This window comes from Otolemur garnettii, unplaced genomic scaffold (genome assembly GCF_000181295.1).
Source record: "Otolemur garnettii isolate 467f Iridium unplaced genomic scaffold, OtoGar3 scaffold00174, whole genome shotgun sequence".
Taxonomy (NCBI): domain Eukaryota; kingdom Metazoa; phylum Chordata; class Mammalia; order Primates; family Galagidae; genus Otolemur; species Otolemur garnettii.
The window spans coordinates 1,027,620-1,051,301 of record NW_003852569.1 but is presented as its reverse complement, the minus strand read 5'-3'; the positions used below and the strand labels follow the sequence as shown (position 1 = coordinate 1,051,301).

Below are 23,682 nucleotides of genomic sequence, written 5' to 3'. Positions count from 1 at the left end.
GGCACACATGTGCTGGGGATACCGGCTGAGGATGGCACACATGTGCTGGGGATACCGGCTGAGGAAGGCACACATGTGCTCGCTTTTGGCGAGCAGCAGGGAAGGCCTAGAGAGGCCCGGAAGCACCGGCCCAGGGTCTGTCCTGCTGACACCCTCTCCTCCGGCACTGTGTTGTCTCTCTCTTCAGGGGCCCTAAGACCGGAGAGGGGAGAAACCAACATGGGTCACCCAAAAAAGTAAGCTGGAGGGAGATTAGGCCAAGCCACAGTGGGAACTTAGGCTCTGGCCCAGCAGCCAACCACAGGCCTCCTGCCTCTTCCCTTCTCCAAGAGCCACATCCCGTGTGCGTGTGTAAGCTGACCACATGGCTGACCCCACAGCTGACCCCAGACACAGCTCCCTGCCCCACGACTGACCTGCTGGTACTGGCCCTAGGAACCTCACAACAGTGTTACCAAGACCCTGCCCTTCTCATATGGAGATGCAGCTGGCCAAGGATCCCTTCACAGACCTGCATCTGGTGGGTGCTAGAGCCTGGGAACCCAGTCAGGGAGTCAGCCCTCCTTTGTCCTCCCTACCTTCAGTCCCAGACAGAGGCACACAGGGTGTGGAAACAGGCCTTCTAGCCTCTCTGAGCTGGAGAGAGCAGAGATGGATAGAGACATAAAAACAGAAAATCCTACACTCGTGTCCTGGCCCCACTCCTAACTCAGTGCCCCCTCAGCACTGTCAGGTCCTCTTGTCCTATCTCTCCCTCCTTCCCCTGTCACCTGTACCTCTCCAGTGCTCTACAGAGCCTCAGAGAGCAGGTGCTGGTGCTAGTGTGTGTGGCTGGTAGAGGAGGGGCAGGGAGAACGGGAAGGGGACTGGTAGAAAGGAGGGTGTAGCAAGAGGAACCGAACTAGGAGAGGAGCCGACTAGTCTGATGATAACTCACCTTCAAAATTTACCCCTGGGAGCCACCTCCCTGAAGCAGCAGGTGGTGGGAACCCAGATTGGGGAGGGGGAGCTGAGTAATCACAGGATTACTCAAACTGTTGCCCTGGCGCCTGGCCTGCCAGGAACTTACCAGCTAAGAGGCTGCTGGTGCCAGGAACTAGAGCCAAGCCGAGGTCAGGAACCTCTCACCAGCCCCTGAATTGCTGCTCCAGCGGCAGCCCTAGCTCTGCCCACACCCACTGTCGGGAAGACCTTTGCAGCTCTCCTGCTGCTCTCTGCTGAGGTTTACCAAAAGAAACCTTCTAATTCCATAGGCATCCAAAAGGAGAGAGAAATGCCCAAGCTCACAAGCTAGCTCCTTTAATCATCTGAGTGACCTTCCTTTTGCCTCTCAAACAGGATCACCTTGGGATCTGAGGGGCAGTCCAGATGCTGGTGCCTAAGCTTGCTTGTCTTCAGCCTGTGCTTGAGCAGCAGGAATTTAGCCCCTCTTCCTGCTCGTGCACCAGGCTGCTCTTTCCAGGGGATGAAGGCAGGGTTGGATGGCTCCCAGAGCTCATTCTTGTATCTTCCCTGCTATTCAAAGGGACCTCTAAAACTTCATTGCAGTACAGTACTAGGAAAAGAAAATGACCTCCTCTGGATTGCTTCAGAAATTGAAGTATCCCAGGAGCATCCTACCAGAACCCTTATGAGGAGAAATATGGTAGAGGCAAAGTAGTCCCTCTGCCTCCAAACTCCTCTCCTGCACACCTGCACAGCTGCGAGATTCATTGATAGCGCCCTTTCAATGCAGCCAGAGCCTGGCCTGGTGCCACCTTAGGAAACCAACCCTGGGCCCTGTCCAGGTGCCCCGGTCCACAGAGAGGAAGTGGTCGGGCTAAAGGAGGGGCTGCAGCCAGGGGATCTCTCCCCTCAAGCCCCAGAACAACCCCTAGTTTGGTAGAGGATGGGCTCAGACAGAGGAAGCCTGGAGTCCTCATCTCCTCTTGCCAGTCTAGGCTGGGCCCTTTCCTCTGTCTCCTTTTTCTCCAAGAGATATTGATTAAGAAGGCCTTATAGGCTTGGCGCCTGTGGCTCAACTGGCTAAGGCGCCAGCCATGTACACCTAAGGTGGCGGGTTCAAATCCCCAGCCCGGACCCGCCAAACAACAATGATGGCTTCAACCAAAAAATAGCCGGGCGTTGTGGTGGGCGCCTGTGGTCCCAGCTACTTGGGAGGCTGAGGCAGGAGACTCGCTTGAGCCCAGGAGTTGGAGGTTGCTGTGAGCTGTAATGCCAGGGCACTCTACCCAGGGGGACAGCTTGAGGCTCTGTCTCAAAAAAAAAAAAAAAAAAGAAGGCCTTATAATAATAGCTGAATTCTTACTCTGTGACAGGCTTTGTATACATTTTCATTTAATGATCACAACCTTCTGAAGGAGACACTACTAGTGTGCTCCCCATTTACAGATGAGAAAACTGAGAGCACAATGGCCGAGTAAGACTACACGGCCAGACCTCTGAAACTCTGCAACCAGGGCCCTCAAGCACTAAGTTCTGTACCCTATGAGGATGAGCTGCCCAAAGGCACCAAGGAGAATGGGGTAGGGTACAAAGCTATTGGTTGTAGGGGAAAGCATATGAAGGGAGCGTGGTGAAGTAGGAATGGAATTCAGGGAGGACACTCACAGAACGAAAGCCAGGACTCACGTCTGTATAAAAGTCCTGAGAGATGTGATTCCCTGTATCCCAACTCTTCCTCTGTGGCCCCAGCTTCTTTCTGCTCTCCCCACTCCTTTCTCTAAGGCCAATGTAGGACAACTTATCCATTCCTATCCCCATCCTGCAGACTCCCTCCAGGAGACCACAGCCCCTAAAGGGGTGTAGCCTGGGCTTCCATCTAAAAGCAGATGTGATGAGAATGAGATGGAGTCAGGCAGGCTGGGGCAGACTTGACCTAGCTGGTCTGGTCAGTTTAGGTCCTGCCTGACCTTTACCCCTTCTCCAGTTCTTACTGTTTTATAGATTTAGCTCCCACCCTAGAGATGCCTATCTTGAGTAGTTTAAGTGAATCAATTTAGAGATTAATTTTGAACTGGAATGTTATACTAGGTCACTGAGTTATGTTGATTATTATTTGGAATAGGGGTTTGCGTGGTCTTTGCTTTGAACTTTTATGTATAGAACTGTGATTTTAGAAATGGAAGAACAGAACAGTCTTGGAGAGGCTACTGTCAACGTTCTCCAGAATCCTGGCCTTCTCACAAATAAAGTTTGGTGGGCCCATCTCCGTCTATGCATATTGGCCAACAGTGACAGGCTGTGGACACTCTTAGTCTGGTAACACATCTTCTTACAGAAAAGAGTGAATGAATGAGAAAGGGGAATGGTCTCTTTTCTTAGCTTAGGCTTCTCCTCTCTCCTCAGCCAGAACTCTCGGTCCTTTCCCCACTGAGACCACAGCTTCTGGCCAGGGGTCTTGCACACCCCCACCTGTCACCAGCATCCCTCTTTTCTCAGCTTTCAGTTCCCCCAGCTTCTGCAAATCTGGAAACCAAGGTGGTCGATACCACCACAGGGGAGCAAGGCAGGAAGCGCTGGGTGAGGGCCAGGGGAGAAGCGGTTCCACCCAGGAACACTACCCCAGCCCTGGCCAGGGTCCTCCCCACAGCTGTGGGGAGAATTTTCTGCTGATACACCCAGATCCTGGGGCTGAGAAAATAGCGAAGCTAAAACTCAGGTGGGCGAAGGAGAGTCTGGGGTTTTGAAAAGCCACGAAAGACAGCCAGCCACCCGAAACCCCCTCCTGGTGCCCCCGCCACCCCCACAGTCTGGGACAGGAGAAAGGAGGGGAAACAAAGAATGAGTGAAAACAACCAGTGGAGGGGAGGGATGAATCACCAGAGGAAGCTCTGAGGAGTGCAGCCCAGGCAACAGCCTGAGCTGCCTTTTCTGCTCCTGGAGGGCAGCAGAAGAACCTCACCCCAGGCCCTGCTGCCTCACTGCCCTATCGCTGTCCCTCCCCCATCCTTCCTGAGCCTCAGGGCCCCAGGGAAGGGAGCACTGCAACAGCGGGAGGAGAAGAGACCAGTCCTCCTCCTTCCACTTGGGACCAAGAGTGAGACCCAGGGCTTAGAAGACCCTGTTCCCTGGCTAGTTTGGCCAGCAGCACAGAGGCATCGGTGGAGGACAGCAATTACCAAGGCACATGTTGTCATTGTGATGCACAGGATGGACTCTTCAGATTCCTGTGCTGTGGACTTTAGCTGTTTGGGGTTTTCTGTTAGGAATCAGAGGAAAGGGAAAGATAAAGGCACAGGAGCCATGAAAGGCAGGGGAAGCCCTTGATGAGTCTACAGGAGGCTCTGGGCTTTCAGAGTAAGATCTGTGGCGCCCTGGGGACCTGGAATTTGTTCTGGTTATCACTACCACCAGACTTAAGAAAGTTCAGAGTACAGCAAAGACAGGCATGTGACTGCGCACTGCTCGGCCTCCCACCCCCCACCCAGGCCCAATGCCAGGGCTTCACGCTCACTTGCTCCACACCAGCCATGTCCCTTGGTGGGGGAGGTGACTGGGCCACCTTCTCTCTGGCTGGCTGACAGCTGCAGGCCACCACAGCGTGGTCCCCATGCCATCCTTGTCAGTACCTGCCCACAAACCACTCGCTAGGCTGGTCAGGACCAGCTCTGTGTCTCCCCTGGGCAGCTAGTCCTCCCGCTGCACCTCTGCCTGGTGTCTCCACACTCCCACTGCTTCTGGGCATCACACAGTCTTTGGCTGTCTTGGGAGTTCTCCATCTATGCCTCCCTGTGGGTGCCTCCCTCAGCCCATGTGTCTTGTAAATCTGACTTTTGAGTTTAGCCTTTGCCTTTCTCATTCTTGGGCTATTTCTGCTCCTGTGTGTCTGGCCCAGAGTCCCCTAACTCTCCTCATCAGGGTCAGATAGATAACCGGGGCTATGAGATACCTGGAAATGTCCCAGTGAGAAGGAGCAGTGGCACTGATGCCCAGATTGAGGAGACCTCTTCTCCTTCCTGCCAGCCCGAGTAGAATGTGTGTACAGGGCTATGATAGAGAGCTGCCCCCACCTGGCCATCAGCCATTCTCCAGACTCCTGCTTGAGGCACCCTGTCATTGCTTCTCCGGGTTGATTTTGCTGGTTTGGGGCCATTTCTGGGAAGACCAGCCTGTCAATCCTTGCCTGGTAATGAGGGGTAGCCAGAAAGGAGACTGCAGTTCCGAGGGGCTCTCCCTCCTTGTTTGGAAGCTTTCGGTCCTTTCCCCACCCCTCTCTATGCACCCCTGTTACTTCCTTGAACAGAAGAGGAGCTCTTCTTTCCTTTCTGGCTGCCTTTCCCCCTGCCCTCTGGGTGAGCTGTGCCTCCTTCACCATCCTTGGGGATGCCGCCCTTAGGGACCTGGCCAGGCCTGGGCTCTTTCCTTTGTCCTGGACCCCTGGAACTGGGAGATTCTCCACTGTTGGTTTTGTAGTTTTATCTTAAAATTTAGCTCCCTTGTTTTGTGGATGGTAGACCAGAGCTCAGTGACTTGACTTGTCTACAACTACATGGCCAGTCAGTGACAGAGGCAGCACCAGCTGGTCCTCAGACCCTCCATCCCTGAGTCTTTCCAGGGCCTGGTATGGCCTCCGTTCCGTGGCTTGTGCGAAGACCCTAGGTTCAAGCTGAAGCTGCCTCACACTTCAAGCCAGAGGATCATGGGCTTCCCTTTCCCCCTTTTGCCCTCTGCTCTGAGGGGTTCTTTGCCTTCCTTAACAAGTGGGGGGTGTATGATTTGCCACCCTTGCTCTGCTGGAAGGCAAAGGGACACCAGACCTCTGCCCACCAGCTGCTGGTACATGGAGCTAAGCCACGAAGAGGGTGAGGCTGAGGTCTTTGTGCTCCACCACCTTGGGCACCCCATCAAAGGGGTGACTGAACCTGGAGGACCACACAGGAATGTGCACACATATGCCCGCGCACGCGCGCGCACACACACACACACACGTGCACACATGCACATGTGCGTATGGGATACACTAGCTGGATTCCATGTAGCCCTCATGTTCTGGCCTGGGCAGAAGGCATAGCGCCCCTGAGGCCTGGATGCTGGGATTCTGAGCCTTGCTGCCTGCTGACCTCAGTTCATTCTCATTGTCCTACTGCTCCAGGCACAGCAATTCCTCTGGCCCCCCTTTTCACCTCATTTACAGGCAGGTTGTAGGCACAGAGGAAACACTGTAACGGGAGCCGGAGAGTAAGTTCTGGGCCCTGGGTGATTACTAGCCTCCCTCACCTCCTAGCTGTGTAATCTTGGGCGAGGGACTCAGCCTCCCTGGGCTCAGTCTCTTTTTGTAAAATAAGGAGGGCTGGATATCTCAGGTACTTTTGGAGATTCTTTCCAGAACTCAAGATAGAGGAGTTTCTCAACAGTTCCTTCACCATCACTGCTGTAAGGACCTGCCTGGGGAGCAGGACTACCCAGCTACTCCACCCATCTGCTGGACCTGGACCAGACACACCCTGCCAGGGAGGAGCACCCAGCTTTGCTCACACTGTTCCCAGCACATGCTGGTTTCCAGAGGGCTCAGGAGTATTGACAGGATCCCAGCTCCCCCTGCCCAGATGGCCCCCTTCACTTACTTCTCATGACTGAGCCTGGGCTTTGCTGGCCTTGGCTCCCAGTCCTTCTCTGCAGGGGTGGTGCGGGAGTGGGGCACAGATGGTGCAGGTGGGATGAGGCCCTCTCAGCAGTGCCTCAGCCTGAAGCTCTGCACCTAGCACTCCCCCAGTGCTTTTGGGCAGGGGTGTTTAAGCTCTGCACCACACAGGTGGCCAAGTGACAACCCCCCCACCCCCCAGGGGGGCAGTGGGTAGGATGACAGGCGCCCCATGTGGCCAATCTGGGCCTGGGGCAGGGTGTGAGGGGCGGGGCAGCCAATAGTAGGGGGTGTTGGAAAATTCCAAAACCACATGCGACAGCCACATGTGGTAAAAGCTGTTTCCACCCACCAGGGTATTCTGGCTGGGGAGCTGAGTGGAGATCACACTAGCCTGGGGTTAGGTTTCCACTCCTCCTTGCCTGAGGACCCTCCGAACCTGACACTCTTTGCAGGTGACTCCAGGGACAGGGATGTTTTCTGAGGTAAGTCCAGGATGTCTGCCCAGGATGGTGGCCTGTACCGCCTGAGACCCTGTGGTTGCCAACAGCCCTGCCCAGCATGGGGCAATCTGGAAGGCTGTCCTGCTCTCCCACCACCCACCATGCCGGAGCTCCTCCCTGAAGATTCCAGGTGCACTCTGGGCTGGGGCATAAATGAAAATGACAATGGCAGTAATAGCCTTCAGGCAAATACCCACAGTGTGCAGGAGGGCTCAGTCCCTCAGAAATTTCCTTAGCAGCAAGTTGCTAGAATTGGGATGCAGATAAGGATAACAATAATGATACAAGTGACAGTAATGCCAGTCGTCGGCATCGCCCCACGTACAGCCTTTGTGTCAGAAGTGGCTCTGAATGTTTTATATGGATTATCTAATCCTCACAAATCCTTTATGAGGTAGTACTGTTATCCCCATTTCGAAGATGAGAAAAGTAAGCAATGGACAGGCTAAGTGACCTGCCTGAGATCACACAGCCAGTAAGTGGCGAGTCAGAATTCAAACCCAGGCAGACGGGCCCCAGATCTTCCTGGAGGGACAGGCAGGTTTCTCTGGCTCTAGTCTGCTTTTGAGGGTCTCACCTGAGACACCTCCTGGCATGTGAGTATTTATTTTCTTGGCCTGTGGGCCCTTCAAAAGAGCCAAACAATCCCAGAAGCTTTTGCAGCCTCCTGTCTGCTCTGTGGAGTACCTTGACCTTGGAAATTCCTCTTTAGGGCCCCTCAGGAGTCAGGGCTCCTCTTGGTCTGGGTTCCCCCTGCTCCTCATCTTAGACCCCACTTCTTAGAGTTGTCTCAATTTGGGGGCCAATTTTTAGAGTCTCTTGGCTTGGGGAGGACTTACTGTCTCCTGGATTCTGAAGAGGACCCCAGCAGCTCCTCAGCCAGGTACAGGCCTCTCCCTGCTGGCCCTCCTGGGACCCCAGGAGCTAGGCTGTAGGTAGGGGAGGAGCTGCCACTTGGATCCTTACCTCACTCATGGGGCAGGGTAGAGATGGTGGCAGAGGGCCAGGGGTTTGGGAGGGGATAAGGTGGCATGGTCCTGGCTGAAGTCTCTGTGGTAAGGGGTTAAGCATAGGGATGAGGTTTGGCCTCTTCTAATTCCCACTGCTCCAAAAAATCCCCTTACTCCCCCCACCCACATATGGTCCCTGACCCCCTCCCCCAGCTCACCTGCGTCACTCCTGACCTGCTTTCCTCCCAGGCCCCTGCTCAGCATTTCCGTGGGGCCCTGTGGCTAGGGGCAGCGGAGGCACCAATCAGGACTGTGCTGAGCAAAGCAACCTCCCACCAGGAGGATGTCGCATCCTAGATGGCCCCCTGCTCCTGGCTGCCCAGCTCAGGGAGGAGGGTGATGCTCTGCTCTCTAAGCTGACTTTGCTCTAAACAGACTGTCATGATTTTGGCAGTGGGAAGGATAGCAGTGAGCTCTTAGAAGGAACCGGTACACAGCAAGGAAGGCCCAGAGAGGTCCCCATCAGTTCAGGGACCTATGCTTACAGAAGCCTTCAGGTGTTGAGGGTGAGCACGGCTCTGATGGGCACACGCTTTGGAAGTGAGGTGGAGTTGGAGCATTTTCTGGGAGAGTAGACTCTCCTACAAACTAGGAGAGTCAATCTGATGTGCTGAGAGGTCCCCAGAAAGGATGCTTACTCGCTACTGTTCATTGAAAGTCCTTACTGATGCTGGGTGCATGGTTCACGACTGTAATCCGAGCATTTTGGGAGGCCAAGGTGGGTGAATTGCCTGAGCTCATGGGTTTGAGACCAGCCTGAGCAAGAGTGGGACCCCATTTCTGAAAAATAGCCAAGTGTTGTGGCAGGTGCCTGTAGTCCCAGCTACTTGGGAGGCTGAGGCAAGAGAATCACTTAAGCCCAAGAGTTTGAGGTTGCTGTGAGCTGTTGCCACAGCACTCTACCGAGGGTGGCATAGTGAGACTCTGTCTCAAAAAAAAAAAAAAAAAATTAAGTCCTTATTAAGGCCAGGTGCAATGGCTCATGCCTGTAATCCTAGCTTTCTAGGAGGTAGGTTGATTATTTGGGCTCATGAGTTCAAGGCTAGCCTGGGCCAAAGCAAGACTCCATCTCTACTAAAAATAGAAAAAGCTAGCTGGGCATAGTGGCTCAAGCCTGTAGTCCCAGCTATTTGGGAGGCTGAGGCAAGAGGATCACTTGAGCCCCAGGGTGACAGAATGAGACTGTCCCCACCACCAAACCAAAAGAAAGTGGTTATTGAGCTGAGCTGGGGCAACCTTTTTACCTGCTGTATTCTAAGTCTTTTAGGCCCCAGAGCACGGTCTCTTTGTCCCTTCTGCTCCCTATAGAGATGAAGTCTTCCCTGTCCTTGAGCCCTGCAGTCTGGCTCCAGGCTGATTCACACCTCAAGATGTGTTAACCACACCAAACCCGGCTTGTACCACAACACCTGGTGCAGACTCCCTGGCTGTTCCTGCCTCCCCACCTCCTCCTCCCTCCTCTCTGGCCCAGTAGCCCATCCCCTCCCCTCCCATGTCCAGCATCTCTCTTCTCTCGTCCATGGCCCCCTTTCCTCTATCCTCTCCTTGTTTCTTTACAGAGCCTTTTCACTCTTCAGGCTTCCTCCTCAGCTCGTCCGCTTGCCCTAATGTTTCCTCACACCTCCCTTTCCTTTCTGTTTTTTCCAGGCCAACCTATCTCAGGCTCTGCCATCTCTCTCCAGTCTCTGACCCTCCCAGATCCCTTGCTGGGTTCTTCTCCACGTCACCGTGCCTCAGTACCAGCTCCTGCCCCCAGTCCTACTCACAGGTGTGGGTCTTCTTTGTAGCCAGCAGCTCTGTAAAGAGAAGGGAGGATCAGCACCCCAAATCCAAGCCCCCCAAGTGGCTGAGACACACCCCTACTCCCAAGATCCCATTCCACTGCCTTCCTTGTCAGGTGGGCTACCCTCCCTGATGTCCCCTCCCCTTCCTACTCTGCCCATCTGCCAGTGGTCTTCCTATAGGTCCTCAGAAGCGCCAGGTCCCTCACTGCCTCTGGAAGTTCCCCTAGCTACCCCTTCTCCTTGGGATGTCCTCCCCGCCCCCACACCCCTTAATCTAGCCAACTTCTCTCTATTTCTCAGGTCTCAGGCTATGTCTCTCCTTGGGAGAAGCCATACATGCCCCTTCCCCTGCCTCACACACAATGCAGCATCCCGCATCTGATTTCCTGGCACAGGCCCCATCACCTAACGGGCACAATTGTGTCATTATCTAAGAGCTGGGTCTTTCCTGCCACACTGTAAACCACATGAAGGCAGGGACACCTCTTGTCCACCTTGTTGTCCCCAGAGCCCATTAGAGGTACACAATAAATATTCTGCAGCCAGAGCCAAACCTGCAGGGAGTGAGACCTCCTGCTGCTCATCTGCTCCTGAAAACACTGGGGAGCTGGGTGGAGGGGTCAGGGGAGAGGAGAGAACTGTGAATACAGACTCCTCTCTGGCATCCCTTCCCAGCTGCCCGTGTATCTGGGTTTGTGTGGAGACCAGGCAGTAGGGAGCATGGGGTGGGGGTGGGGGGTCCGGAGGGGGGTGATGGAGTGTGTGACAGGGTGCAAGGACTCAGGGCAGCTCTTCTGGACGGCCTCAGCTGGAGCATGGCTGGGGCACTGCGGGCCACACAGTTACCATTCACCAAACATCTAGCAAGGGAGCTGCTGGAGAGATTTCCTCTGCCAGTCCTTGGTCCATTTTCTACACCCAAAGCACAGGACCAGTCTTGTGTCACAGAAAGCCCTCAGTCCTGCCTCATGCCCACTACACCTTTCTTCACCTCTGACTCTGTTCTTGGGTTATTTGTTTCCTTTTGCTCTCCAATCCTGACACCCACCCTGCTTCCCAGAAAACACTGCCCCTCTGCCTTGAGATGCTCCCCGCCAGCAGGCTTCTGTCTGGGCCGGTGGGGGAGAGTGGGCCTATGGCCTGGGCGCTGTGGGGTGGGACAGGGGAGACTGCACAGCCCTGCCCAGCCCCACCCAGCTTCCTCTCTGACGTGGCACCGCTCACCATGCTCCCCTCGCTTGCCCAGACAGCTGAGTTCTCCCTCCGCCAGGTGGCCCTGGAGCTGACAGCTCTGGCACTCAAACTTTTGCCCTCCATGCTCAAAGCTGAACAAGCATGTGGTGGTGGTCCCTGCTCTGAGGGGCTTCCTGCTTAAATGATGTGTGGGGCCCAGACTACTTTATTTCTGTCCCTCCTTGCTGCTGACCCCCGCACCCCTGGGGCCAGGCTGGGAGTCATTGGCAGCTGTCAGGGTATGGCTGCCACCCCTCCAACCGGGTCTGTCCCTCCTTACAGGGCAGCTTTCTACCAGTTTTCTCTCCTCGGTGGATGAGACTGAGCTGCCAGCCTCCTGCCACTGTTGCCTGGGGGCCTTGCCAGCTGAGATCAGGAAAGCAGTGTCGCTACCAACTCCCAGGGTCACTGCCCACACCTGATCCCTCACTGGGACTGGACCTATCTTCCCTGACTCTGCTCTTTCCTCTTCCTCCCCCACCGCAACCTGTCTCTCCTCCCTGACTTCTTCCTTTCTGACCCCTCAGTCCCTTCCCTGTCTCTCCCCTCTTCCCGTTGCTCCTTCTCCGGCCTCCTTCCAGCCCCTCCTCCTGCTTCAGTTTCTATCCAGGCTTGCTCTGCCTCACCCTTCTGCCCTCCTCTGCCAACCCACTGCTCTGTCCTTCTCTGTACTTTCCTCCCTCCCTCTCTTCCTCACTTCTGCCTAGTCTCTTCCCATTTCTCCCTCCTCCAGACCTCCTGGCAGTCTCTTCCACCTGCTGCAGGGCAGTGAGCTGTCTTACCCCGCGAGGCTCGGTGATGTCTCTGTGGGGCCCTGTCCATGGGGCAGCTCCCTCAGTGCAGTCCTTGCTGCCCTGGCTGCCCAGGAGGGCAGGGAGCAGGGCCCAGGGGAGGGAGGAAGGCGGGGAGGGAGCACCTGGCCCGTCAGTAGGCAGGGGAAAGGAGTGGCTGGCAGAGCGTCCTGGCACCAGGAGGGGACATAAGGAGGGGCCAGCAGACCAGGTTATGGAGCCTAGAGGAGAAACAGGGTAGGAGAAAAGACGGAACTAGCATCTGCATTGCCGGATCACCTACTGTGTGCTGGGCCCCTTGCCAGGCACTTTATGTGAATCCATGATTTCACTTGTGTAATTCCTCACAATAGCCACCGTAGGGAAACATGATCACCCTGGATTTACCAAGAGTCAAGTGATGCTCAGAGATATCAATGGCTTGCCTACATGACTGAGCTATGATTTGAACCCAGAACAGATTCTGTGACCTCAGAATCCTATGGCTTATCTCTGACCATGGCAGATGACAGGAACAGGAGAGATGGGGAGAGGAGAAAAGGGGAGGGGAGGGCATGTTTGGGGGATGCTGCCTCTTCTGCAGATTGGGTCATGCTTCAGTTCCCGAGGCCCCCTGATGCCCCTATGTGCTCCTAGTCCACTGCGGACAAGGAGCAGGCCAGGAGGAGTGTGCTGAGGCAGGGGCCAATGGGAGGGGAGAAGAGGGAGAGATGTCACCCTGGACCGGTTGGGAGAAGGAGAGGCCACCAGACTGAGGCCCACACTGAGGCTTGCACAAAGGGCCCTAAGGGGTCCTGCCCTGCCTTCCTCCCCTCCCCGGGTCCAAGAACGAGGGGTTCTGTGGACTCTGGATGCCGCGTTTCCCTTGCACAGCCTGGACCCAGAGTTTGATTAGCTGGGCCTGGCTCTCCTGGTTACCCAACAAGCAGCTGGCTGGGGGCCAGGCTGCAGTGGAGGCTCCTGGGCACCACCTCCTGCTCTCCTTCCCAGCTGGTAAACAGCAGAGCAGGAGCCAGCCACGCCACAGCCTCGTGACTCGCCCACTCCCCCCACCTGATGCACGTGGCACCTGGTGTGGAGAGGGCAGGCAGCTGTCCCTTCCCTCTTCTGTCCTCCTGCGCTGCCATCCTCTCTCCTGCCCCACCCTGGAGTTTCATACTTTGCTAGCATCAGCACCTCTGTTCCTGGGTAGCTCCCAGAGCCTCCCAATGGTTGCAGCCTGAGGGACAAAGGTCAGAAGTGGAGAAGGCTTTTCTGACTCCTAAGACGGTTGACAAGGGATGGGAAGTGAGGAAGAAGAAGGGGAGCTTTTGGAGACCTTCTGTACTGAGAGTCTAGGGGCATATGTCTTGCCTCTGAGGCTTGGATTGTCCCCATGGGTTTCTGGTAAATGTGGCCCAGGCTTTTGCATGTGCTTCCCTGCACAGATGGGGATGCTAGTCTGTTTGGGGGCCCTGCCCCTTGGGCACCCCATCAAGCACCATCTGGGAGCCAGCAGAGACTGGATGTGGGGTGTGGGAGGGTTCAGAGCAGTGGGGGTAGTGTGGCTCTGTCTCTCCTTCCCTAGACCTTCACCTTATCCTCTCTCTCTCTCTCTGCTGGTCCCTGCTGGCTGTGGCTCTCTGGCTCTCCCCTCCCTGTCTTTCCTCTTAAGGCTTCTCTTCCTGAGTGGCTCTGGGATCCCAGGGCCCTTCCTAACTGTGCTGCTCCCTTGCAGGCGCAGAACAGAAGTCACACAAAATGCTTACAGATGGGCCCTTGGCATCCCCGGATGTCCCAGGTGTGTCTGTCTGTCCAGCTGTGCCACTTCATGCTGCTGTGTGGGATGGGGAGCAAGTGATTAGAGGTTGAGGGCACAGGGTGCTGCCTGTAGGCCTAAGAGTCACAGGCTTCCTAAGCATTTCAGGTCTTACCTCTTTCCTGCCCTAAGCACTGGATGGCTTGGGTTCTTTCTCCCCAGGGCAGGAAGTTCCCTTGGTTATCCTTTTGGGAAATGTCCCTTCTCCTCTGAACTTCCTCCCTCTTGCTGCAGTCAGAGGTCCTTTCTCAGAGGAATGGTCCTTTCAAAGCCAGGCAGTGGTTATTTCCTCTTCAAATACATTTTTACATTCATATGCAAGGACAGGCTGATAGGGATCAGAGAATCATTTCACACACACCCCCCCCACGTGCCCAGTCCCCTTATCAGTCCTGGCTATCTCAATGCAGGGGGCAAACAGCCTGGAGGATGTGGAGGGTGGTGGTGGTGGCTTGGAACTGGGGAGCAGTCACCAACTTCTCTTTCCCTTCCTCCCCACCCCCAAACCACAGAAACCACTTAAAGCTCAACACAGCCTGCCTTCCAGGGAGGGCCTGGGGGCTAAAGGCAGAAATGTGTGTGACCCTAAAAGCTTGCAATGCCACACTCTGCCCCAGCCAAATCCTTAGAGGGTCCTCTCCTGTGGGAAGCCTGATTCAGTGCTAGGGGACCACCTTCCTTTGAGTCCTAGGGGGCACCAAGTTTGGGGAAACTTCAATCCAGTGGAATAACTCAAGGAGGCGCTGTGCCTCAACCGTTTAAAAAAAAAAAAGGGTAGCTCAGACTCTATAAACATCTGTAGCCTCTAGAACTCACAGCCTCCACCCCTCCCCTTCCTGTCACAAAGGCCACTGTGGGTGGAGGGAACAGTGGGAGTTTGACCCTTGCTCCTGGCCTTGAACTCTCTTTGGTGATCCAGCCTATCCCTCTCATCTGTCAATTAACATTCATAGTCACACAGGCTTGGAGGCAGCAGGAAGGGTTGAAAAAGAGGCAGGAGTTCTGATTTTGGAGCAGAAATACATGAAAGAATGTAAAGGCAAATCTCAGGCCCCAGTTACCACATCAATAAAAAAGGGGCAGGGTAACTGATCTGACTAGTGCCCTACAAATGCTTTGGGGCCAGAGGAGTCTGCACACGGGAGGGATTCTTAGGACCTTATGTGTGCCCCTCTCCCCCCTTTCCTGGCTTTAGCTGGCCAGGATGTTCCCTTGGGGGCTTTGCTGAATGAGGGGCTCCTGAGGGCAGTGGCCTTGACTTTCTACTTTACAGCCTCCCTGAGCAGGTGGAGTGGGGTGGGGGTGTCTAGGGGGAGCCAGAGTCAGAACCCTTCCCTACTGCCAGGGCTGAAGCCCAGGCAAACATACTTAACCTCTCTGATCTAGTTCCGTCTTGGTAAAATGGGAATGCTAACCCCTGCCTTGCTGAGTGGCTGTGATGACTAACTGAGAGGCACACAGGTACTGCACAGGGACCCAGTCCAAAGTACTGAGCTGAGAAAACATGTTTTGTTTCCTCCCTTCTTTTCATTCTTATAATCTCCTCTCCTCTTTAGTTGAACTCCCTTCCCCATCCGCTTTCCTGCTTTCTTTTTCTCTACAACATTTTACTTGTTCATTTTGTAACTTGTCTGATCCTCATGTCTGTCTCCATCACTGCTATAACCAATCCCTGGTGTCTTCCTCAGTATTAGCTGAAGGAGTGTATGAATGGAGGTTATATGTATGACCTGTAAGTTTCTTCCTAGATACTTTCAAAAGGGTGTCAAATCCAGTTGCTCACCAATGGTTGTTTTGGGAGGATTTGAAGGCTAAAATTAAAGTATGGTACGAGGGCGGGACAGAACTAAACCTATGGTGGGTTTCCCAGAATTTGCACATGTGAATCCAAACTGGCAGGGTGTGAAACAATTAGGGAGCTGTCATCTTAGGGAAGGGGACACTTTCAGAGTGACTTGCCTGGGAGGTAGCAGCTGGCAGCTGGATATATTACAGCCAAGTGATTAAGAGCCCCGACTCGGGAAATAGACTCTTTGAATTCTAGTTTTATCCCTTACTGCTAAATGAGGCTCAAGGTCACATTGGATAACAATAGTATTTACACCCTGGTTGCTGGGAGGAATAAATGGCTTGACAAATTGTTGGAAGGGTTCCTTCCAACAGCCAGAAGTTCCACTGTGAGGACTTGATTGCTTGGTCAATGCTACCACCTAGTGGACACTTGGAGCAAGGTTTCCCTGGTTTTAGGCAAGATGGTGGGGACTTAACAGGGCAGAGAGAGGAGCTATAGAACCATCTGAATGGAGAGTGGTGTATGTGTGGGGGGTGGGTTTTGTTGGGATCCAAGAGGCTTAGCCCTGCTGTGGGCCACAGCTCACTGTGGGAAATGGGAAAGGGCCCAAGGGAGAGGGAGAAGAAAGGTGGATTGGCCCCGCCCACCCACTTCTTCCTCCAAGCCTGGCCTGAGCCAAGAGGAACCAGCTCCCAAGAAGGGAGAGAGAGAGAGAGAGAGAGAGGTCATTGCTGACGTCAGGGATCTCAGGTAAACACAAGTTGACCTACATATTTATCCTCCTCCACCCCTCCTGCTCCTGGCTGGGGTAACCCCTCCTTACTTGGGGGGCAGCAGTGCACCCCCCCCAGTAACACATCCCTGCAGAGTCCTACTCCTGTTTGGCATCCCTGAGAACAGTTCTAACACAGCAGCAGCACCCCCCTCCCCCAAGATCTCAATCCCTTCCACATTACTCCTCATTCTCTTGGTACCCAAGTACTCCCCCAGTTCTTGGCTCCAGCCTTGGCCGCCAGGGAGGCACAGATGTGGGAAAGACAAGAGGGAGGCAGGAAGACTGAAGGGCACTGTGTGTTAGTCTGTCATCCCTGACTCATTCCTGAGACCCAGAAATTTCATCTCCTTTCGGGACAGATGTAGGTGTTGGGGGCGTGGAAGGGGAGTGCCAATTTCCTCTGTGCAGCCCCAAGGGACCCTCAGGAAGGTGGCTTGTGTTTCCATCAGAGTGATTCAGTGATTGAAGGGCTCCCTGAAGGTTTAGGACCTTGTGGACAGGGGCCCTAGGACCTGTCAGCACAGATGCACTGAAGTAGCGTCTGGGGAGGATGGCGCTCAGGCTTCTGTATGTTTAACAAGCTCTTCCAGGATCTCTGAGGTTTGTTTATCCTCTGCTCCTTCAAGTGTGAGGACTATTGCCTGTGGTCTGCTCTGATTCCAACAATCTGAGTGAACACCGCGTGTATACTTGGACAGAGGGAGGAAGTAAGCCGCACACCTGAAGAGTGTGAAGTGCCAACAAGGGGAGATGGCCAGCTAGGGACAAACGGACATTTTATTAGCAAAAACGCGCTGGGCAGACGGAAAGAATGAGGACTGCAGACCTGGTGGAGAACCCCAGAGGAAGCCTCACTCTACAGGCTGAAGTGGGAGGATGCCAGGGAGGACTCCGGGCCCAGGCCCCCACCCAGCGGAGGCAGCAGCGCAGTGAGGGGCGTCTCGCACTCCCCCAGTAGCGCGTCCCTGCGGAGTCCCGCGCCCCTGTCCAGCACCTTGGCTCTGAGACTGTGGGCGGCCAGGTCTGGCAAGCAGAGCCCCTCGAAGAAGAAATCCTCGTTGAAGATGGGGCTGCTGCTGCATTTGACCACGCGGCTCCGCTGGGCCCGCTGCCAGACGCGGGGCCGCAGCCGCAGCACCACGCAGCAGCCACCGCCGCCGCTCCCCGGGCAGGCCCGCGGCCGGGGCAGGCCCTCGGCGCTCACCAGGCGCAGCCGCAGCCGCCGAGGCCCGGCCTGGTACTCAGCGGAGAGCCGCAGCTGCCCGCCGCGGGGCCCGAGGCGCAGCACGCTTTCCCGCGTGGGCCGCAGCGGGCGGCACAGAAAGTCCAGGTGGAAGAGCGGGGGTGTGGGCGGCCCCTCGCGGCGCGGCGCGCACGGGCTGGTGTCGGCCGAGCTCGCTTCCTCCGGGGACAGCGAGTGCGGCCTGGGCGGCCGGCGCCGGCTGGGACCGGGCCGCGGGGAGCCGAAAGGCGATGAGTCGGGCGACGAGGCCGTGTCACTGTCCGGGGCCCGGCAGAGGCGCAGGTCCGGCGCGGAGGCGTACGGCCAGGACTGCGCCGGGGGCAGCCCACGGGCCAGGCCAGGCAGCGGCAAGTGGAACAGGGACTCGCGCCGGCGCGTGTGCGGGCTCTCGGGCAGGAAGGCGCAGCCCTCGCGGCCCGCCAGGTGCGGCAGCGAGCAGGCCGAGGAGAGGGCTTGCGCGGTCGCGTCCCTCCGGGCTGCGGGCTGGGCGGGGCCGGGGTCCCGGAGCCGAGGCGGGATGAAGAACTGCGGGATGCGATCCGGCGTGAGGACGTTAGGGCAGGCGCGCGCAGCTGGGTCAGGGGAGCGACGCTTAGAGAACAGGCTGGAGGGCGCCCACCGAGCCCTGGGCTCCGTAGCCCCCACCCTGCAGCCGGCTCTCTCCAAGAGCCACATGCGGCGGGTGGAAGTAATAGAACTCCGAATTCCGTGAGGCCGAGAGGCTCCAAATCCCACGTCTCAGGCGAGAGTGCTGGGACAGAAGAGGAGTCGGGGGAGGTGATGCTGCGAGGGTCTCTGGTCCCCCGGACCTACGAGGTTGGTGCTCAGCCCCCTGTTTGAGCAGAAAAAAGAAAAGGCAGCAAAGTGCGGGGGGGTGGGGCGGCTGGGGAGTCAGGGCCACACAATCGTGTTTTCAGATGCAGACACGAAGTACACAGACTCTCCCAGTGGTAGTAAAGACGACCCACGCACCCAAGAATTAGAGGATCCGACACGCCCACCAGAACCCTAGGGGAGTATTAGGACAAATAGAATAACCTACGGATTACCAGAAAGTCTGTAGTCACAAACACGAGCCCAGATCCCTAACCTCCCTGAAGGGAGCTGCGCCTGAGGGGGATTCTCTGCCTTCTCTCCCACCCATTCGGAAGATCTGGACTCTCCCCCAGGATCTGGTCTGCTGACCCTTGGGACTCCCTGCCCTTCCCCCGCTGCCTGTTTCCAGCCTATTTGAACTGAGCCATCCTGGTCCTAGCCCCCCCACGCCTCCTCTGGCTCCTCCCTCCTCTCCTCTAGGCGCTCTTGGCCAGAGGGGACTCACTTCTGTACCCGGTTGCTGACCTGAGGACCATCAGCGCCAGTCCAAGAAGACGCCCCTCTGGGGGCCACGGAATCTCTCCTTTGGTCCTACGGAGAGCTGGGCGTTCCACACCTCTGAGCCCTACTGCATCTCGTGTGCGCAGGTCTGGCCAGCCGGCTGGGACAGGCCTGTTGGGTCACTCCTACCTCTCTCCACTCTTTCTCTTCCTAGGAAACCGCTGAGCACAAAGGCACCATTGATTCTTGGCTCACCCCAGAGCTGCCTCCAGCTTGCTCTGCCGCCACGCACTCACTGCATACCTGCACTGAGCCACCCCAAGCTGGGAGCGTGGTCTTCTGCCCTGAGTCCCAGCTGGCCACTGCCACTGGGCTCCATCCTGTGCCCAGAGTGCAGGGCTCACCTGTGGGCCAACTCTGGATTCTGGCCTCAGGCTGACGCGTTCAGAGGCTGAGGGGAGCAGCTTCCTGAGCTTGTTCCCCAAGCCCAGTCCTTCTGGGAGGAGCTGGCAAGGGCCTTAGCTGCCTATGACCTACCTCTTTTCCTGTATAAACACAGCTCTGTCTTTGTGACCATCAGCCTGGCCTTCTTAACTTCTTCCTTCACTTGGAGCCAGATTTCTAGCAGCAAGCAGCTTTTGGGCCAGGCCTCCTCTGTTGGGCCTGGGCAGTTTAAGAGATATGGGGAGGGTTATAGAGAAGAGGGAGATTGCTGTTGCTGGGCAGTGGTCCACCCTAGCCTTTCTAGGTGAAACCGTAGCTGTGGTCACACATATCTCATTTTCTGCAAAGCTCTTCTTGCCAGAATCCTGCCTTAACATCTTCTGCCCCCTTCTAGAGGCATCCCAACAGCTCCCAGACAGAGCAATTTGCAGTGACCAGTTCTCAGAATTTTATTGGCGCAAGGAACTGTAGCCAGGCTTAAAATTTCTGGACATAGTGACACTGAGGACAGAGCAGGTTCTAACAGTGGACCGTATCAGGCTGGCCTATGCCCTCCCTCCTTGGCAGACCCTAGGACATGCAGGCTACCACAGAAAAGATGCATTCAGCTGGGCACTGTGGCTCATGCCTGTGATCCCAGCACTCTGGGAGGCTGAGGCAGGTGGATCGCCCGAGCTTATGGGTTTGAGACCAGCCTGAGCAAGAGTGAGATGCTGTCTCTAAAAATAGCTGGGTGTTGTGGTGGGTGCCTGTAGTCCCAGCTACTTGGGAGGCTGAGGCAAGAGAATCACTTGAGCCTAAGAGTTTGAGGTTGCTGTGAGCTATGATGCCACGGTATTCTACCCAGGGCAACAAAGCGAGACTCTGCTTCAGAAAAAAAAAAAGGAAAGAAAGAAAAGATGTGTTCCAAGAACAGTCCTCAGTCCTTGCAAGGCAGAAAGCTCATTAGAACCTTTGTGAAGGCAATTTGCTCTCTGAGAACCACTCTTCCCTTTCATTCTTCAGCTCTGGAGTCCTTCATTGACACCTTTCATTTAAATTAGGGTTGCCTGCTATGCACTTTCACAGCACCCCATACATTTCCTTTATGGCACTGATCACAGTTTTTCTAATTATATGACTATTTAATATCTGTTTCCCTTACTAGACTGTATGCATCATGAGGACAGTGCTTAGCACAGAGTGGGCAGTCAGTCAGGATCTGATGAGTGAATTAGTGATATTAAGCAGAATTATACTTGAATAAATTTGTTCACTTATTAAGTGCACAAAATGCTCTGCACACTGTGTTGGGTGCTGAGGATACACAGAATGGGGAGCTAAGGGGAGAGACAGGTAATACACATGCAAACAACAACAAATAGAAATGGTGAAATGCAGGAAACAAACAAGATGAAACAAACCAGTTAATGCTAGGTTACTGTGTCATCTGATAGTTGTGGATTTCAACAAAGCAAATGTTTCTTTTGTGAAGATCCCTGCCAACCTGCAGGCCTTCCATTTCTGTGATTCCAACTCAGTGAAGCCCTGGGGTTTCTGGGGAGGGTCTGGAATATCTGTTAGACAGGCTGGGGATCTGCACTCTGAGATTTATTAGTCTATGCCCTCCAGCAAATAACTTAATCTCTTTGGGGTTTACCCTTCAAATCTAGAAAATACAGACTATACCTAACTCTCAGAATTAGTATGAGAATTAAACAAGATTAACACATGGGCACCAGTTAGACTGGCATCTGTTAAAAGTATTAGAACACAGAAAACCTGAGTCAATTTGACTTAACAGTGAGATGCTTTTGACTTCCATAGAAGTCCAGTAGTAGGGTAGGACTCAGGGAAGTTTGATTTTGTGGCTTCATTCAGCCACAGTTACTGTATACCTCCTTTGTGCTAGGCACTGTTCTGGACTGTGAGGATAAAGCACTGAGAAAACAAATAAGTCCTCTGGCCAGATGTAATTTATTCTTTAGTGGAGGAGGAAAGGTGATAGACAAAAATAAATTAGTGGGCAGTGCCTGTGACTCAAAGGAGTAGGGTGCTAGCCCCTTATACCAGAGGTGGCGGGTTCAAACCCAGCCCTGCCCCCCCAAATAAAATAAATAAATAAATAAATAAATTAGTAACAAATACATGGCTCAGTGCCCATAGGGTGCTGGCCACATACACCGAGGCTGGCAAGTTCTAACCTGCCCGGGGCCGGCTAAACAACAATGACAACTGCAACAAAAAAACAGCTGGGCATTGTGGTGGGTGCCTGTAGTCTCAGCTACTTGGGAAGCTGAGGCAAGAGAATCGCTTAAGCCCAAGAGTTGGAGGTTGCTGTGAGCTGTGCTGCCATAGCACTCTACCGAGGGGGACAGAGAGACTCTGTCTCAAACCCCTCCCCCAAACAAAGAAACAAAAAAAAAACCAAATAGAGTTTCTTAGATGGAAATAGTGGAGACAGTTAAAGTAGGAAAATAGAAGAGAAGGTGTCAGGGAGTTTTAAATAGAGTGGTCAGGAATGGACACCCTGTAGGGGTAACATTTTCGTAATGATATCAGGGAAGGAGGAATAATATCTGGAGAAAAGCATTCTAGGCAGGAGGAATCACATGTACAAAAGGCCCTGAGATAAGAATTTGCCTGGAGTACTTGAGGACCAAAGAGGACAGTGTGGCTGGAACAGAGTGAACCGAGGAAGATGAGGTCAGACAGGTAACAGGCCCAGACTCTGATGGGACTTGCAAGCACTGTAACAATTTCAGCTTTCACTTGTAGTAAGCTAAGGGGTGATATAGCTTGACTTATGCATTGAAAGGGTCTCTCTGGTAGCTGTTGAGAATAGAATGAAAGGGGGCAGGGCAAAGGGAGAGAAGATAGGAGACTATTTTTAATCTTGGCATGAGATGACTGGGGCATAGATCAGAGTTGCAGTCGCAGCTTCTGAATATATCCTGAAAGTAAACAGGAGTTCCTAATGGTTTCCTCCCCATCCAATGAGAAGGGAGGGGCCAAGAAGGCCTTGGCAGTTGGAAGAAGGATGTTGCCATTTACCCAGAAGAGGAAATATTGGTGCTCAGCGATGGATCTGTCGGCTGTGAGATGCCTGTTAAATCCCCAAGCACAGAGCAGGCAGTTGGTTGTGTGAATCTGGTCCAGACTGGAGGTATAAACGTGGCACCAAAAGAAATGTAGATGGCATTTAAAGTCATCAGACTTGGAAGTGTAGATAGAACAGAGAAAGGATCCAAAAACTGAGTCCTGGGTGCAGTGACATTTAGAGAAGGAGGAAGCAGCTGTGTCAGATGCTAGGGAGAAATGAAGTAACACAGGACTGGGAATTGACCACTGGATCTGGCAGTGAGATGTTAGGGACCTGGATAAGAGCATTTTTGGTGGAATTGGGGGGAGCAAAAGCCTGATTGGAGTGAGCTCTAGAAAGAATGAGAGGAGAAAGAGAGAGAGCAAAAATGACTTACTTTTTTTTTTGAGACAGTTTCACTCTGTCACCCTGGGTAGAGTGCCGTGGCATCACATCTCACAGCAACCTCATATTTCTGGGCTCAAGTGATCCTCTTACCTCCGCCTTCCAAGTAGCTGGGACCACAGCTGTCCACTATAATGTTCACCTAATTTTTTTTTTTTTTTAGTAGAAATGAGGTTTCACTCTTGCAGGTCTCCACTCCCTGAACTCAAGTGATCCACTCTCCTTGGCCTTCCAAAGTGCTGGGATTATAGGCCACCATACTTGGCCAAAGACAACTCTCTTGAAGAGTTTGCTGAAAGAGTAGGGGAGAAGTAGCCAAAGGCAGAATAGAATCAAAAAAGAATTTCTTTTTTTGTTATTATTTTATTTTATTTTAAGACAGAGTCTCACTTTGTCACCCTTGGTAGAGTGCCGTGGCATCACAGCTCACAGCAACCTCTACCTCTTAGGCTTAGGTGATTCTCTTGCCTCAGCCTCCTGAGTAGCTGGGACTACAGGTGCCCACCACAATGCCCAGCTATTTTCTTTGTTGTTGTTGCAGTTTGGCCAGGGTTGGGTTTGAACCTGCCACCCTGGTATATGGGGCCAGCGCCCTACTCACTGAACCACAGGTGCTGCCCAGGAGAGAATTTCTAAATGAGAGAAACAATGGAATATTTGTATGCTGATAGGAAAGATCCAATATAAAAGGAAAACAAATTGATAACACAGAAGAGAGAAGGGAGAATTGTTGGGACAATGCTCCTGAGTAGATAAGAAGAAATGAATGTCCTGTGTGAGAACAGTGCTAGGGGTTGTCCTTTACCTTCTATGTGGACAGACTGACCATCGTTGCTGGAAAGAAGGTGGAATAAATGGGTAGAGGCTGGCAGGTGGAGAGATGCTATGGTGGGGCTTATTCTCTTCTGAATGTTTCTGATTTCTCTGTGAACAGGAAGGAAGG

General features: G+C 54.0%; 2 protein-coding genes across 3 annotated transcripts in view; both read right to left on the bottom strand.

Moving 5' to 3' along the window:
* Positions 1-12,034, bottom strand: part of RORC (RAR related orphan receptor C) — a 26,831-nt gene extending 14,797 nt beyond the window's left edge. For both annotated transcript variants that reach the window (XM_003800359.3, XM_023519403.1), the window contains exons 1-2: positions 11,896-12,034; positions 9,863-9,892 (exon numbers count right to left, since the gene is read on the bottom strand). In XM_003800359.3, the coding sequence (XP_003800407.1) occupies positions 9,863-9,892; positions 11,896-11,935 (70 nt within the window). In that variant the 5' untranslated portion in view covers positions 11,936-12,034. The remainder of the gene's footprint in view (positions 1-9,862; positions 9,893-11,895) is intronic.
* Positions 12,035-17,079: 5,045 nt separating this feature from the next.
* Positions 17,080-18,248, bottom strand: C2CD4D (C2 calcium dependent domain containing 4D). The gene has a single exon (XM_003800358.2). The coding sequence runs from the start codon at positions 18,185-18,187 to the stop codon at positions 17,126-17,128; it is 1,062 nt and encodes a 353-aa protein (XP_003800406.1). The 5' UTR covers positions 18,188-18,248; the 3' UTR covers positions 17,080-17,125.
* Positions 18,249-23,682: the final 5,434 nt, after the last annotated feature.